The 18213-nt window shown below is 43.0% G+C and overlaps 1 protein-coding gene and 1 long non-coding RNA gene across 2 annotated transcripts in view; both read right to left on the bottom strand.

Annotated features, from left to right (window-relative positions):
* Nucleotides 1-18213, bottom strand: part of fam117bb (family with sequence similarity 117 member Bb) — a 34187-nt gene that overhangs the window by 10853 nt on the left and 5121 nt on the right. Inside the window, exons 2-4 of the mRNA XM_083538021.1 lie at nucleotides 15811-15980; nucleotides 3139-3231; nucleotides 935-1048 (exon numbers count right to left, since the gene is read on the bottom strand). Coding sequence (XP_083394147.1) covers nucleotides 935-1048; nucleotides 3139-3231; nucleotides 15811-15980 — 377 coding nt within the window. The remainder of the gene's footprint in view (nucleotides 1-934; nucleotides 1049-3138; nucleotides 3232-15810; nucleotides 15981-18213) is intronic.
* LOC310724281 lies at nucleotides 9024-13167 on the bottom strand. Its single transcript, XR_014533025.1, has 2 exons — nucleotides 9305-13167; nucleotides 9024-9219 (listed from the first exon to the last, which is right to left on the bottom strand). It is a non-coding gene; the product is annotated as an uncharacterized lncRNA (long non-coding RNA).

The following is an 18213-nucleotide window of genomic DNA, read 5'->3' as shown; positions in this document are numbered from 1 at the left end:
AAAAGAGAGCAAGACCGACCCAAATGTGATCGCAGTAATTTATTCACTAATTCCCTGCGCATGAAGAGAAGCCTTTCACACTCAAGAGCCTTCATGCTTGCACCTGGCCTTGCTGATTAAGCTCCAACACACACACACACACACACACACACTCGCGCAGATCAAACCTCACACTCGGCTGTCCTGCCCTCTCATTCACTCTCTCCAACACTTTTTTTAGTCTGTGTGTGTGTGTGTGTGTGTGTGTGTGTGTGTGTGTGTGTGTGTGTGTGTGTGTGTGTGTGTGTGTGTGTGTGTGTGTGGGGTGTCTATTACAACAAGCGATGGAGCAATTACCATGCCAGTTATGCATTCGGGACGTTCATTAGGAATACAGCTTTAATAAACAATCCATTCAGACTGTGTGCGTGTGTGTATGTAGGGAAGTGGGGATCCTAAGCCCAAACCAAGCTTTACTTTATCACAGTGTGGTCATAACCCATAATGCATCATCCCTCATGGCTTTCTGAAACCTATTTGTGCTTATGCGGTACTTTCAAAAACTTTCATAACACTGGAGTGATTTATGGGACTTCATCTAAACCAAGAGAGATTCACAGCTGCTTCACCCTAGTGCTGTGTGAGAACAAGACAAAGTAAGAAACGCAGAATGTGAACAAGAAAATTAGTAAAACGGACAAAAAAAAAAATAGGAAGGGGAAAATGGAGAACGGGAAGGACAGAGTTGAGAAAATGAGACAAAAATACAATGAGGTTTGCTTGATCACTGTAGCAACTGAAAACACAGCAACAAAGAAACATCCCACCTCGAACAGCTTAGAACTCCTGCAAGATCAGACAAGGTGTGTGTGTGTGTGTGTGTGTGTGTGTGTGTGTGTGAGTGAGTGTGTGAGAGAGAGAGAGAGAGAGAGAGAGAGAGAGAAAGAAAGCTCACCTGCGATTGGTTAATGGCGGCATGGTTGCCATTGAAAGGAGATTTGCGCTCCTTATCGCGATGGTGCCGACTGATGTGCTTACTGCGCTGGAGCTGCTGCCTCAACTTAGCAATCTGAGAGAGAAAGGAACTTTGTTAGCATTCTTGTCACTAACCACTATTTTTAAAAGGCTTCAGCCTTCAGAGGGGGTCCTTCCTGTTTCCCATCTCTCAGACAGCCATGCATGATGGTGAAATCATAGGAAACAGACAAAGTAAGGCCACGTAAACACACAGCGCATGCTTGTGCATTGAGAGTTCTGTTCTTCCACATGAGCAGTCTAAAATAAAGAAAGCACAGAGAAAGGCATGAGACCCCACGCAGCCAGCACGCTCTCCCTGCATTCTTCTTAGATTACCTTCAGCACCGTCACTACGCTGCACCTCACACACAAAAAAAAAAACAACAACAAAAAAACAGCTTAACTACAAGTGAACGTACAATTATTTAACCCCAGTCTCTTGGTCCCACGCAAAGCAAAAGTACATGCACTCTCTCTTGCTCAGTGTCTTGCTACACAACCTCTTGCATGCATACTAAGGCGCAAGAGACAGTGTACGGTCGGAAATCAGATATCTGGCTGAAATGAAGTGCCTAGCTCACTTAATCAATAAATGAGTAATGGCAGGGAGTGGAGAAGCTAATGACACATTCGTGTAATCTCTTTCAGCTTTAGCACAATGGCCTGCAGAATCGCTAACTCCCAAAGACGTATTCTCGGGACAGCAGGCCTCAATAGATCTGTGTGGGCTTTGTGCATGTGTGTGTGTGTGTGCGCGTGTGGCAGTGCAGAACAGGCCAGCGCTGGGTCAGGAGGAGAACTGCCGGCTGTGTCAGAGAGAAAAGCTGTATAGTTTGGAGTTTCACTACAGGGTGTGCGCGCATGTGCATGCATGCGTGTGTGTGTGCGCGTGTGAGAACACATCTGACCCAGTGACTGGGAGGGGAATGATTAACCCAATTGAAGCTGTATGTGAATGTGAAGCTGTGCACTCGGGGTATAGCAGTCAAGAAACGTAATGCGGGGCAAGGTCGTACATCGGGCAGATATTCCACCGCTTGCACAGGATGTGGAATTAATCAGCATTGTGACAAGAGGGGGAGGGAGGAACTCTTGGTGGAGAGACAGAGGAAGAGAAAAGAAGAAGAGAAATAAAACGGCAGAGAGCAAGAATGAAAGGCTGAATAGATCGAGCAGTTTATAAAGCTCCTATAGGGGCGTGGTTCACAATGTGGGGCTCGCAGACCCCCTGGAGCCTCTGATGTATAACCGGAGGATCCATGATTTTACCTCAAATCTTTTTAATGAGGTTCTATCCATGAAGCTCACTACCACGCACTGCCAAGAATGTTAGAATTATTTTGTTCATGTAAGCTGAACGGGTTCAAATGTAATGCCAGTCAGAGAAAATAGTTTTAATAGGAGTCATTTTCAGTAAAAAAAAAAAAAAAAAAGACCGGACCAAATAAGAAAGGAAAAAACTAATAACTGATATAAATAATCTGATAATTAATTTACTGGCTATAAATTGATTGATTTAGTTTGATTTATTACGAATATTATGCCAAACCTACAGTTCTTATGTTTCAGTTTTTGCAAGACTTGTGAAGTCATGTGGATTGCTATGTATTACTTCCTATAGTGTATTATTATTATTATTATTATTATTATTATTATTCACACCGAGCTGCACTGAGAAGTTCTTAGGTGAAGTGAGATGCCTCATTTTAATACTTAGTGGCTAAAAAATATTGGACATGTATTAGTTATTCAGGGTTGTGGTAGTGAAAAGTATTTTTTTTTAAAGACATCTGTCAACAAAACTGTCAGACTGTTAGATGACGTTTATAAAACAATTCCATATTATCATCACAATGGAGTCCATTGAAAATTTTGCTAGTTCGGGAACCCTGGCTGGAGAAGGTGTGATGGGGGAAGAGCAGGGTTGTGAACACATCCGTATGGGAAGAAAGCCGTTATTATAATTTTAGATGACACCGTGCTGGTTGTGCCTCGCTGAACCCTTCTCTATTCTAATCCTGACACGGTCTCCTCCCAGCACGATGCTGTGCGTCTGCACCCCACTGAATGCTGGGAGATCAAGACAGAGCACCGGCCTGGTCCTGAATACAAGACAGTGGGGGAGGAGGAACGCATCCTGACCTCTTTAAGCTGGTCAGTGCTGCCCCAGGACGCTGAACGCTGGTGAGAACTCCGCCTCTTCTCCTCGTTTTCATCCGCCCAGGCACCGGGGGTCTGAGTGTGAGAGAGTGAGAGAGAGAGAGAGAGAGAGAGAGAGAGAGAGAGAGAGAGAGAGAGAGAGAGAGAGAGAATCAGTACATATGGAACACAAGTGTACAACATAGCAAACATTTATATTCTCCAAATTTGACAACATCTGCACAATCTCAATGCTGTGTATATAAACTCGCACTGATACATCAACTGCTTGGGTAACACACTGTCATAAAACAGCACGCAACCGCCTTAGTTCACTGAACAAGAGCAATCACATTCTGTAGGTTCACACACATGTTCATGCTCCTCAAATCTGCCTCAGAGTTTTGCCTTAAAGATGTTTAACACCCTGTGTCAGTTTCAAGACCATTTCCATAGGTCAATCCTTCCCATCCTTCACATAAAACCTACACATAGTCATGTTCTTAAACAGGAGTGATACCAAAAACACACACAACCAAAGTCCTGTAAGAGTATGTAAAACCTACACAATTCTTATATACACCAAAGTGTATATACACACAGCAGTAATCTCACCAGTGCATCTACCAGCATTTTTTTGGGGGGAAAAGTAGACCCTAATAAACCCAGAGAAAACACTAGAGAGAACATATGAAATTCCACACAGACAGTTCCTTGAGCTCGGGATTAAATCAAAAACCCTTGAACCGAGAGGCTAGGTTACAACAGTTACACCACAGAATAGCCTGAGAATATAGAAGTTATGTGCTGGCTGGTTTTATGATATTTAAGAGTGAAAGAAGGAAACTAAGGTGTTGGCAGGGGACAGTGTAGCTAGACAGCATCGGATGGTGGTCTGTAGGATGGCTTTGGAAGTGAAGAAGAGGAGGAGTGTGAGGACCGAAAAAAGAATAAGATGGTGGAAACTGAAGGAGGAAGACTGTAGTGTGAGATTCATAGAAGAGGTCAGACAGGGGCTCGGTGGTGCTGAAGAGGTGCGGGATGATTGGGCAACTACTGCTGAAGTGATAAAGGAGACAGCTAGAAAGGTACTTGGTGAGATCTCTGAAGACAAAGAGACCTGGTGGTGGAATGAGGAAGTGCAGGAGGGCATAAGGAAAAAGAGGTTGGCGAAACAGAATTGGGATCGACAGAGAGATGAGAAAAGTAGGCAGGAGTACAAGGAGATGCGGAGGTACCAGTGTGCTGGTACCGATCTTTAAGAATAAGGAAGATCTGCAGACCTGCAGTAACTACAGTGGAATTAAGTTGATCAGTCACACCATGAAGTTAAGCAACAGTATGGTTTTTTGTTGATGAAGAGCACCACAGACGCATTATATGCTTTGAAAATGTTGATGTAGAAGTATAATAAAGTTCAGAAGAAGTTGCATTGTATGTTTGTGGATTTAGTGAAAGCATACGACAGGGTGCCGAGAGAGGAGTTGTGGTATTGTATGAGGAAGTCAGGTGTGTCAGAGAAGTATGTGAGGGTGGTGCAGGACATGTATAAGGACAGTGTGACAGCAGTGAAGTGTGCAGTAGGAACGACAGCCTGGTTCAAGGTGGAGGTTGGACTGCATCAAGGATCGGATCTAAACCCTTTCCTGTTTGCAGTAATTATGGACAGGTTGACAGACGAGCTCAGACAGGAGTCTCTGTGGACTATGATGTTTGCGGAAGATATTGTGATTTGTGGTGAGAGTAGGGAGCAGGTGGAGATGAGCCTGAAGAGGTAGAGGTACGTGCTGGAGAGAAGGGGAATGAAAGTCATTAGACAGTAAGACAGAATGAGAGAGAGGAAAGTGGAGTGGTGCGGTTGCATGGAGAAGAGGTGGAGAAGGTGGAGGAGTTCATGTACCTGGGGTCAACAGGGGTCTGCAAGAGTGAAAGGTAAAGTTTATAGGGCTGTGGTGAGACCTGCGATGATGTATGGTTTAGAGACAGTGGCATTAAGTAAAAGACAGGAGGTGGAGCTGGAGGTAGCAGAGCTGAAGATGGTGAGATTTTCAATTGAAGTGACGAGGATGGACAGGATTAGAAATGAGTTCATTAGAGGGACTGCACATGTTAGACATTTTGGAGACATGTGCAGAGGAGGGACATGGGGTATGAGAATGCTAAGGATGGAGCCGCCAGTAAGAAGGAAAAGAGGAAGGACAAGAAGAAGTTTTATGGATGTGGTGAGGGAAGACATGCAGGTAGTTGGTTTAAAGAGGCAGATGTAGAGGACAGGGGGGAATGAAGACAGATGATCCGCTGTGGCGACCAATAATGGGAGCAGCTGAAAGAAGTAGTAGTGCTGGCTGGTTTTATGTGTTTCAGAAGCAGCATATTAGCTTTCACATGACGATGGTTGCTGTGGAGAAGCAAGCTGGTAGGCAGGAATTTGGCAAAACTTGGAACAGAATGGGAGAAAAATGTAAAACCTATACAAAGAAACAGAAATGTCTGCTGACCATCAATAATGTATTCGAGTAGAGTAAAGTAAAGTTACAGAGTAAAAAGGTGTGGTGGTGTCATAGTAGAAGCGTGATTCACTGCGATTTCGAGACAAAGTTCTACAATCTTCATTTCACGTTCTTTGGATAGAAACAATCTAGGACAGTATTGCATCAGTAAGTATGAGCGAAGTTATTTTTTTGTTTGATTGTTATCGCAGGCTGTTATATTTGCGGGTTGGCTTGCTAGATGATGAAGTTACGCTCATTTCGTCAAGCTTCTCACGGCAACCTGAACATTCAGCTTATCAAAAAAAAAAAAAAAGGGCTGGGCACGGCATAACTCGGTGTTCCTATGTAGTATTGTTTGGGGTAAAAAGTCACACCAGCCTGGGCCTGTAGAACCGGCCGCGGACACCCACAGACACGGTACAAGCGCACTCGTGCATGCGCGCACACAAACATCCAACGTATAATTTAAACACACTATAGACCCTGATCGTACACAGTTAAACCTTTTTCTTACACAGGATAATTACAGCAAACGTTAAACTGAGCACACACCTGCGACGCCGTCTGACACACACAAAAACACGCTGAATGAGAGCAATTTGCCTGCAGTGCGAAAGGAAGAACATCAAGGACGGTAACGCACCACACACTTGCCTGCAGCGGCCAATCAAAACAGAGTTTATGGGAATGACTCTTTGCGTATATCTGAACCACAAAGAAGGCTCAGATTTTAAACAAAGCTTGTGTGTGTGTGTGTGTGTGTGTGTGTTGTAGTTTATGTGCACAGCTGAGAGTAACACGAGACCATCTTGGCCTTGCAGAAGTGAGGGACTTTACATTTTCATTTAGGCCACATCCTCAAACGCAGCTTCCAGTGATTTCTTGCATCATAGCGCAGAAGGAGCAAGTCAAAGTACATAACTACATAATTACCAATACTACTTCTCTCACGCAGATGTGTACACTAACGTGACGTGGAAAGTTTTAGTCTTGCTCTAGTCTTCCCCCTCCCCAAGCCACAGTTCAGTGTGCTTTAGACAGTACCCACAGTTCACCTGGTATCACTCCCTCTCCGGGTGAACACGGCATGGCCTCACGCCATACATGCAATCCGATAACGACCAGGCCTGACAAGCCCATGCAGACACGCAGAAAAAAATAAATAAATCACCACAGGAGACTCGCATACCACTCATATCTACCTCAAAATGAAAAGAATCGAGACATGCACAGAGGGCACCACTATAAAATCCGACAGCTGTTGCTCTGTACGGTTATGCCAGATCCCATTGATAACTAGCGTCATCTCTTCAGCTACTTCACACTTAAACACTACATTCATTCTTCACATAGATAACAGAAGATAGAGCAAACCATTTCTATGTGGGCACAGGAACCACATACAAGGAATATCTACTCTTACTTTTCAGCTAATTAAACATTAATATACTGCTGTATTACCTCATTATTTTTCAGGGACTGCATTACACACACCACTGTGTCCTAGATCAGTGGTCCCCAAACGGTTTTGCGACACGGACCTGATTAATGTCGGACAATATTTTCACGGACCGGCCTTTAAGGTGTGGTGGATAAATACAACAAAATAAAATGATACGACCGGCAAAACTGGTATTTTTGAAATATAATAATAAACGTGAATCCACTGTGTTGTTTTTTGTACATTTTGTTAGCGTGGGGGTTTCAATTTAGCGGTAATGTATTATGTGTTGAGGGCTGGAGCCCCTTTAAGAAGGTAGAGGATGGAGGTAAGACATGTGACCGAGGCATCATGACATGCATCAAGAGTGAGTCATAAACCGATGTGGCGGAGAAAAGCCAGTATTTTCCAAAAGAAAACATCGCTCAGAATAAGATAATAAATAAAATGGAAATATTGTAAGTGTAAAAGACTTTATTATAAAGTTATGTGGCCCGGGGGTTGGGGACCACTGTTCTAGAATAAAAGTCTGAATAACCAGCTTTCATTTCATGTCATTGGTATTACTTTTGTCCCATGAACAGAATTAAGATAAGTTCCAGAGATCTTAAGTAAGATGACAACATAACCCCAAAGCAAATGGAAACTCTAACTATGTTTACTAAATGATGAAATCCCCTTCAGATCAAGTATCTTCCAGTTTTCTTCTCCCACCCTGAGATTTATGCAGCTTTTTGAAACGTAAATTTCTGTCCCTTTTCCTACAGCAGCAGTGGTTGTGCATGTAAATCGAGTAAAGCAACAGTCAGCCCCAGCAGCATGCTGAACAGCTGTAACAAAGCTCGGACCAGCACAAGTCAAAATCCTTTTCATTTGGGTATTAATACTGCCCTGAAACCCAACAGTCCTGAAGAATAGCCACAGTGCCTCATATACACACACCCCTACCTTTCTTCTACCGCTTTCTTGAGAAGTTCATAAGTGTGAACATTTCCCACACAGTGAGTTTCTTATAAAAATATAGCCTTCATCTCCTACACACGCACACCCTTGCAGAGTGAACCCAATCAGCAAAGTCGTTCATCAGCGAAACATGTTGACACTTTTCTTTGGCCTTGCTTGTTGCAAATCATGACAAACACGCAGTGAGGCTCATCCTGTCATCCTCAACCAGATCTGTTTGTGAATAGCACAGAGACAAGCCCGGATGTGTCTCAATACTCCAACAAACTTAATAGATCAGCTGACTGCAACACCCCATGGCTGAGAGCAGCGTGTGAACTAATACTATTTGCTGCTACTGCAAAAAAGCTACTGCAAAAAAAACAAAAAAACATCCATATTAATCTTTATTGCCAAGATGTAAATGAAATACTGAGATACACAGACTCATGGAGCACAACTTCTCTCTTTTACCTGTTGATGGAGGTGCCAGAGGGATTCTACTCTACCTAAAGAGAGCAATACAATATTGTAGAGTTTTTGTCCTTTAAGCCATTCAGCTCTCTCTCCCTTTTATTTGTACATCCTACTCAAAAGGGTCAGGTTCCAAATCACCATCATTTTTGATGCTAACACTATATCACCGTCGTTCTTATGGAGTGCTAAAAACACTCGAGCCGACACTCAGATGTAACTTATCGCAATCGTGGCATATAGATGCAATGCATTCTGGAACTTTGAGTCCAACGTTTTTGCTTTCAACGGCAAAAAAAAAATGAAACCAACACCTCATGGCTGAGATATTTTATGAGATACGAGATTCTAATCACTTAAAAAAATATATCAACACAAACATATTCAGTGTTTCCTAAAAAAACATTTGATTAAACTTAAATTTTTCATTTTCATGCAGAGCCAATTAGCATTTTTTACAACTATTCTCATCACACACTATTAAATGCTCTCCAAATTCTCACACTCACACTTTTCTCTGCCAGTGACCTTGTACCATATTTTAACTTTTTTTTTTTACACTGCACTCCTGTTTTCTTAATTCTCATATTTCAGTTTTTTCCCCCACCACTCTGTCTTACTCCCCGTGGACGTCCTCTGTCTGATAGCGCTGCTTCACTCTCTTCCTGTGTGCATGTATCTGTGTACTCTCTGCTGAACTCATCTTGTGAGAACCACATGTCCACAATATGAAAACTTCCAAAAGGAACACCAACCTTTTTTTTTTTTTTTTCTGACCAGCCTCTTTTTTTTTCACTGATCTCCATAATCTATAGGAAACTAGTTCTTCATGAAGCACTAAAAGAGCCCAAATATTCGAAGCATGGCGAATGTCAGCGGTAGTTTTGAGCGGAGCGTAGTGACAATAATGCCTTGTTCAATGAAATGTCCCATCTAGGTAGTAATGCAGGTGCGTTTTGTAAAGGTTGTGACCCAGTGGGATCTCCTGCATAGGTTGGCACACTTCCAGTCTAAAGAAACCAAAGCCCTTGCTGACTTCCTCTATTTGCCCACACTAGAAATGCAGGGCTAAACAACTTTTTTTTTTCTTTTTTTTTTTCACACTGCAGGAGTTTGGTATGTTGTTATCCAAGTGCCCCAACGAGGTTAGGATTTAGGGATAAACATCGTTTGATGCCACAACATGGAGTTTAGGTCTATAGATAGTGTGGGAGAAGATGGACAGAGGAGCACAAACCACACCCCTCTGTGGCACCTTTGAACGGCAGGAAATGTTATAAACTAGCAGACTAATGTTATCATGAGCGGAACGCACACTTACAAAAATAAAAAGGATGCTACAATACGACAGGCAGAAAAAAACGACGCATCTACCCCCTTGTATAAATGCGCTACAACTTACAACATTAACCACCATGTAAAAACCGTTTAAGCTTTTGTCCCTCCATCGCCAACCCATTCTTTCATTCTTAGTTATGACAAAATCATAACCACTGAGGTTTATTTGCTTCGTAACCTATAATTTCAAGTTGCCCTACTAAATGTTACGCGCTGTACACACAGCCGATTAAAGATGTTAAATATCGAATACGTTTTCTCTGTGGCCGCTGCTGTGACTCCTACGTGTGCGTGTGTGCGCACGCGTGTGTGTCGGCGAGCTCGTCTTTCAGTGCTTCTGTGCCGTGACTGCCTCCGTTGTGTATGCAGTGCATGGCTGAGCTTCTGCGCTCCCGAGTCGTTCTTAGAGTCCAGGCTGAGCGCCAGACATCACTTCCTTCTTCCCACGATTTTAAGATTTCCAGCGTGGCTGCCTGGCCGAGCGCACAAGCACCGCTCTGTTCAGCAGCTGTGGCGACTTCACAGCGACACACACACTGCACAGAGCAAGGGGGAGCATCTGGCTGCTAGGACTGCCAAGACCACGACTGACGTGAGACAGGGTTACATACACGCTCTCGCTCACACACTCCCTCACATACACATCGATGTCACTTGTGTTCCAGCTGTGCCATGGTTTGTAATGTGCTCCTCTGTCCCTGCTTCATGCCCTTGATAGCCTTTCCACCTAAACTACTGACCACATTTCACAACCAGCATGCACACTACAAAAGGAATGAAAGATTTCAGATTTCTTAAATGGTCTAAAAAGTTCTGATCAGATCTAGATATAAACAGAAGTGAAGAGTACGTGTGGAAATCACTCATAATTAGATTTGATTTTAATTTAGGACAGCAGGATGTGAAACTCCTCAAGCATCTGCATGAATTTCAGTCTTGATTCATTTCCATAAACTAATTTATATTATACATGCTGATAATTACTTCAGTATTTTCTTTCTCATTAATAAATATTATAAAGCAATCTAATTTAAATATGTACAGTTGTTCTGAAATTTCCAGTAACTGGAAACTCCTGTTATGCAGTTTGGCTCTTGCTTCAATACAACAAAACCCTTTTTTAAATCTACAACCTCGATTCCAGGAAAATTGGGACGCTGTACAAAATGTTAATTTAAACAGAATGCATTCATTTTCTAATCTCATAAACCCATTTCATTTAGAGCTGAACACAGAAAACATTTCAAATGTTTAAACTGGGGAAATGTACCACTGTAACTGGTAAGGAAGAGCTATAACTATAGAGGTTCTTAGAACAATGAAAGCAAACTAATAAAGTATGATTTTTACACTTGTACCTTTTTTTTTTTTATAGCATATGATGTAAGCGCATATAGTGATTCCACATTTGGGATTTTAAGCTGTGCATTGAAGAGTATAGTTTAAAAAAAATTGCAGGAATTTGGCATCCTGGAATGCAGCCTGATATTGTCTTCAAAATGTCTCTTAAATTTGACATTTAATTCTGTTCTGCTCCCCCCCAACCCCCCAAAAAAAGATTTCATGCACTGGTGTAGAATCTTTCAAGCCATACACACAGTGCAGCAACAGCAAAGGATTGATCCTATTTTCCCCCTGATTCAGTGAACAGTGTGCTAAAGTTGAATGCAGTTACAGTTGAACTGTGCTGAGAGCAGATTATTAGAGAGACAATGAGCTCTTTATGTGCAGGCCATGCATTTAGGCTTGCTTTTGATGCCCAGGTCATGAGGAGAGGCCTGGGCTGTGATATAACGCCTGTACGCGAGTGGATACTTGGAAAGGAAGTTACGAATGGTGGTTAATAAATATAATGGTGGGAGAAAGAAAGTCAGTCAAAGAGAAACTCTTTGGGTGGAAATCAACACTCCCATGACTGTCTTACAAAAGCAGGAATAAAACAAGTATCAGCTTGGGCTACAGGTTAAGACCGATAATGGAGAGAAAAAAAAAAAAATACATTGCCAGTTGAAATATGGAAATGTCAAAATTTGCATTTCCTGTCATTTGCCTCTCCATATATTGCTGCATAAACACAAAAGGACATCTGTAAGGCTGCCCTGGCAAGCTCCCAACGTACATGTGTATAAGCCACATGATACAGAGAACGTTCTAGAAAACAGTTGAGGCACAAAAGAGCTATGATTCAATACTTCTGAGCAGTTTTCACACTGAGCCAACAGCTGCTGTGTAAAAGTGAGCCTGAGGTGAAATGCAGGGACCAGGCCGGCAGCAGAAAAAAAAAAAAAAAAAAAACACTGTGCACAATCCCACCTTTTAAATCCAGTCTCCAACTTTGCCATGGCTTGCTCTGCTCCCACAGACAAATTTCCCTCAGTAGAACCATAATTCACACATGGCTTACTTTCTGTAGACAGCAGAAGGTATGTCAATGCGAGAGGGCCAAGTTCACTGAGGGCCTTTTGGAACATACTAGAGACAGAAAATGGCAGCAATTTTCAGGCCGTCAGTCATGATGGGGGGATTAGCATGACAAAAAGCCTTTTCTTGTTAAAGGGCAACAAAGCTGGCTCTAAGACAGAGATGTACAGCGCACAGACACGGCATGGGACGTGGGTAGTCTGGTCAAAAGGCCTGGTTCTTTCTATTCTCCTCAGGTACTTTTTCCCCTTTGAAGCCGAAATGTAATCTGACACAAATCGGACAGAGGCAGCCAAATCGTTATCACAATCGTATTTATGTGCACATTGTCATTTCAGAATGAATCCGCATTCAAATCAGTCTACATCTACATATCTGTCTTACGCGGGAACAGTCCTGAATTCTTAAAGATGTCTCTAACGTAAAGACATTGGTATTAGCTCAGACAGATGAGGCTTTGAGGTCATATTCTTCCTTTGTCTTGTTTAAGACTTCCTTAGACACACACACACACACACACACACACACACACACACACACACACACACACACACACACACACACACACACACACAGTGCAGAGGCCTAATGTGTTTAGACAAAGCCTTTTGTGTCATGTGAAAGTATCCCAATAAAAACATCCCTAAAAAAATGTTTTGAAAGGATATGGATTTCATCCCAAGAGTAAAAGCTGATGGAATTTCAAAAGAATTGTGTCTCTGAAATGAGCAAGATTTGAACTTTTGTTTTCAGGGCAAACGCTATTCTTAACAGCTGTCAGTGCACATGTCTGCTCAGGTTTCTGTATTAACGTAATTATGGTTGTGTGCAGCGAAATGACTTGTGGAAAGCTTGGCTAAACTTCCTCCTTCTACACTTTCTCAGAGCTGTGGACTAAGATTAGGATGTGGAGGCACTGTAAACAATAATTCGTTCAGATCGCTCTTATATGAGCCGTCGCTAGGCAACCAGGAAATAATGACATGGCATAAACCAGCTAATGGTGCAGGATACCAATCTTCCTAGCTAGCATGTAGCCATTAAGTCCTTATGCGGATATGGATAAATGACTGAGAAAAAAAAAAACGAGTCAAAAATGGTCAGCATTTCGATCGGATATATTGTTACATTGCTAATGAATCCATATAAGATGAACTTATCTGAGTCAGTAAAATTAACACATGTGGCCTGCCATGTGAAACGAATGTTGTGTCAAAACAACCGGAAAAATGAACGCCACAAAACCGGGTTATTTCTATTCAGAACACGAATGGTGCACGCAACACCATATGATTATAGTGGTTGTTACTGCAACAAGGCCTCGTAACCAAAACTATAGCCTCTGTAAACAAGCTGTTCCAAGTATCCTATAAAACTTCATGTAAAACTATTCCAAGCAGATATACTGCCAGTGGCTGCAGCATGTCGGCTGCATATTTCTTCCAGGCAGCAAGGGCTCGGTTCATTGTTGTTATTTGGTCACTAGGTGTGAGCTCAGCTCCATGGTGACTTGCACCACCATACTGATCCAAGACCTGGTTATTTTAGCCTGATGCTGCACTGATACCGAGAGACAAGAGCTCTGCAAATTCGGCACAAATTCCAGTTTTTCTCTCCAGGCTCGGTCTCCCAGTTCCTGTGTTCCTTCGCCTTCATTGTGAGACAATGTGTCACGCTGAAAGAGAGAGAGATGGGTGGAGATCTGGGATCTCCAAAGGAAGTACAGTGTGCACATAAAACACACACTGTGGACAATAAACGAAAAACCCTGGAGACCCCGAGCTCGTAATCAGCGGTGCCGTGACAACAGTGTTGCACTTGGTTGCAGTTAAACTGATTAGGAATCCCATATAATCAACAACAATGCTCTGATATCACATCCTGCACAATCTTAGCACCCTGCTTCTTTCGAGGGAGACGAACGACGCAACATACGCAGCTTGAAATAAATAATTAAAAATGTGAACAGAAGTTGGTAAAAGCTGTAGTCTGAGTCCAGGTGTAGATCAGAAGTACTGGAAAAAGATGAGGCTTTAGGAAAGTATGAGGCTGCAATGGCAGCCAGCCTCTGCCTTCACCAAAAATATGCTTCTGTTTCCGTTCATCTTTCAGCAAGCCAGGGAGAGGCTTCCTCCTTTCTTCCTCCAAACACACACACACACACACACACACACACACACACACACACCCCCACCCACACACACACACACACACGATTCATGTCTATCTGTCCTGCTGTCCATTGACCTTCTTCCTTCCTAGAAAACTTCTAAATCAACAGAAACAATTAAAGCGGCTCATATATTACTTCATATCGCTGGAACTGCTTGACGACCCCCCCCTAAAAAAAAAGAAAAAAGAAAAAAAAAGAAATGGTTCAAAAGTTATAAAACAGACCTTCGTGTCACAAGATGCAACTGTCTGTGTTTAGAGTTCATCACAATCCTGAACACGGAGTAAACACTCAAAACACACAGGCGGATCTGAGAAATGCAGCGAAACCACATTAAAAGCTCACAGTAATCACTGGTAATCGGTCTCTTAGAGAAAACACATCATGTTTACTCCCTGCTCACCTGTGTGGTCCGCTCCAACAGCAGTGCGAGGAGTGTGTGCTTTATAGGAGCACAGTAAAGCTGCTGTCAATATTTTACATACAGCAGTGAGAATGTCGGAGTTGGAGAAAGTTGGAAGGGACCTCTACCAGAATTTAGCGAGCATGATGTGCGCAGAGCAGGCCTGGGATAATCACACGGGTGTGTAAAGGTGAGAATACACTGCAAGTTTCACAAGCATGCTTTAGACACAGCTGCTGAACAGTGAAGGCACACAGGCTGTTCCAGTGAACTGCACTGGGACCAAGGGAATATAGAGTATATAAGAATACATAATGCACAGAAAAATTACTTTTGGGATGTTAAATGAAAGCTAAATCTTTTTTTTTACCATCTACTAATGCTATAAATATTTATAGTTATTTGATGACTATTAATCGAATAGGAACACATTTATAAAAACTAAAACGATGGCAGACTTTTTCCAGGAATTCTACGGTAGCACAAGTAACCACTCTTTGCGACCATGGTGAGCACAAAAAGCAGTTCAGAATCCATTTTGAAACTTAATTCCTCTCAGCCAAAAGAACAGGCTGAGGCTCATGTGGGCACTGGCTCACAGAAGCAGATGTTGCCTGGGCTGATTAATATAGATTGTTCTGACAGGCAGGTGGTGAAGAGCTGACACATGGACCACAATGTCAAAGAAATAAGGGCTTCCAACACCTTGGGTGATCCATGCCAGACTGTGGGACTGTGTCTGTATCTAGTGTTCGATTATTCCTAATACAGTGACCGGTGAGTGTCTATGCACAATGCAATGCAATGTGAGATACATATACACTAGACTGGGATTGTGTCTGTTGGAAATGAACTACCATGAGAAAATATGTTCGAATAAAATGGCATGTGGTATCAGGAAACATTTTAATGCTTATTTGCTCTTTTGAATTCATACAAATTTAAGTTTGACCTGTTCCACAGTGTAGCAAGAGGTGCTTGTGGAGCTCACCTGGGTGGCTTTGTCTCTCATGCAGGGGACACAGGGGGCGTGGTTGGCATCACGGGGCCAGTGGCCTGACAGATAGGGGCCGGTGAGGGCGTCTAGGGAGGAAGTCCGGCGAATACTGGCACTGTTGCTACTGCTGCCCACTGGACCAGCCAGTGAAACTCTGCACTTTTCTGTGATAGACAAAGATGGCAGAAGATATAAGGAGAAGGAAGTGGGCAAAGTTTGGTGAAACGTACAACACAAAACAAACAAGCATAGGGAGAATAAAAGGAACAGATGGAAAGTGGAAGAGAGAAGAAGAAGAAGAAAAAGAAGAAAGAGAGAGAGAGGGGGAAAAAAGCAAGTATTAGGAGCTTAACATGTGAAATGAGGCCAGTTCATTAAAATGGTCTGTGATCAGTCTTGTTTGCTTGGTAGGCATGTACTGCAAGGGTTTCTGGGCAAGAACTGTGTGTGTGTGTGTGTGTGTGTGTGTGTGTGTGTGTGTGTGTGTGTGTGTGTGTGTGTGTGTGTGTATGCGTCGAGAAGAAGCGGGATTCAGTGTAAATAGGTGGCAAAGTTTGCCGGTGATAATCAGTAGAGCTGGGCAGATTGAACCGGCATTAACATAGTAGGCAGCAGGCCTTTTAATGAAGGCAAAGCTGATTAAGCCCTGATTGGCTGAGGCAGGCTGGCTTCGAGGAAGCGGCCCTCATGCCTTGACCTACATTCACTGAGCCTCCACAAGTACTTGCCCCCTATACTCTCTCCCTCCGTCTCCTCTCTAACTCTCCCTCGCTCATTCTTTCCACCACACAATCAACAGGCTCCCTCTCGCCCGCAGACAAAATCACCCACTATCCCTCTCTTTCTCGCCTCTTTCGCTTTTTTTTTTTTTTTTTTTTGAAGACCGTTCTTTCATGTAAATCTGCTCCATTGAATACACTGGAGCAGGGCGAGGCATACAGTACGGGCGAAGCCGCAGCACCTGTCGTTTTTGTGCTGCACTGAAGAGCTAGAGCCGGTGCAGGAAATCCAGCATATGGGCTTTTCAGCGCTGCTTTAAAGCACAACTGCTCTCACAAAACTTTTACTACACGCATGACGTCAATCCCTCACTATGTGTGTGTCGCATATTCACCACCACTCCCAGGGAAACAAATCAGAGGGGAATCATTAAGGCTGTTTGCAACCATTACTCTAAGGAGCACATGCGTGTGTGCACACACCCCCATACACATTCTCGAGTCACGAAACAAGAAGCTTAACAAATTGTCACTGCTGGCAGGGACCCTTATTTTATTCGGAGGTGACATCAGATATTAAACTTATCAAAAAACAAAAACAACAACAACAAAAAAAAAAAAGCAGAACTGAAGTTTTTGAAACGGAGAGCTGACAAATAGCAGAAACATTTCAAAGAGGAGGAACCTGGGAGAATTTCAGAGGAAGTCCTGCTCTATGTGCATGAGCAGTAACGGGCCAAGCTGTAGACTTAGCTTTGTGTGTGTGTGTGTGTGTGTGTGTGTGTGTGTGTGTGTGTGTGTGTGTGTGTGTGTGTTTGCATTTGTTAAAAGTGCTTACATGGGAACAAATAAGCCTGCAAGGTCTTTGTGTATTGCAAGACAGCAAACAGGTGTGATAATGTTCGGGTGTATGTGTGTATAAGTGTGTGTGTGTGTGTGTGAGAATACTATCGTCTGTGAGAACACCATAATCACCGGCGAACGCAATTCCCGAAGGCTCGCTCCATTACCCACGAAATCGCTCTCTTTTTCCACACGTCTCTCCCACGCAAGCGCACGAACACGCACGCAAAGATAAGAGTCGTGAATGACCAGGCTGGGGTGTTGAGACACAGGTTGGATGTACGCTCTGGTAGTAAACGAGGCCCGGGTGCGTGAGCGAAGATGCTTTTCTGAGCACTAAAACCCGCTTATCAGCACTGCTCATGCTGTGTCTATCACACACTCCCCCACTAAACTCTGTTCAATCATTCACCAACAAAGGCGAACCAAAAAACTTTACACCGCCAGGCTAAACTCGTATCCAATTTATACCGAAACGTAAACACCGAACAGATGCGATTTCACCGAACAAAGCAATTAGCTTCGCTCTATTACTCGGAAATCTACAATTCCACAGGAATGAAGAGCAATTTGTCAACCAACAGTCCAGAGTTTTTCAACCTAATCTCTACCTAATGCATCTGAAGTATATGTGCGATTACCACAGACAAGAACCTCAACACAATCGCATATACTAAGAAAAGAAAAACCCAGTGACTGGAAACCCCTTTAAAAAAAAAAAGGATGTCTACAGGCAGTGAATGAACATCCAGACAAAACAAGAGAGGAATTTTCAACCTAGAGAGCCATGAGAGAAAGTCCTCCCAAAATGCTGCTCTGATATAATTCTCATTCG

This window comes from Silurus aristotelis, assembly GCF_946808225.1.
Source record: "Silurus aristotelis genome assembly, chromosome: 3".
Classification (NCBI taxonomy): domain Eukaryota; kingdom Metazoa; phylum Chordata; class Actinopteri; order Siluriformes; family Siluridae; genus Silurus; species Silurus aristotelis.
The sequence above is the reverse complement of the archived record's forward strand: the minus strand, read 5'-3'. Positions and strand labels throughout refer to the sequence as shown.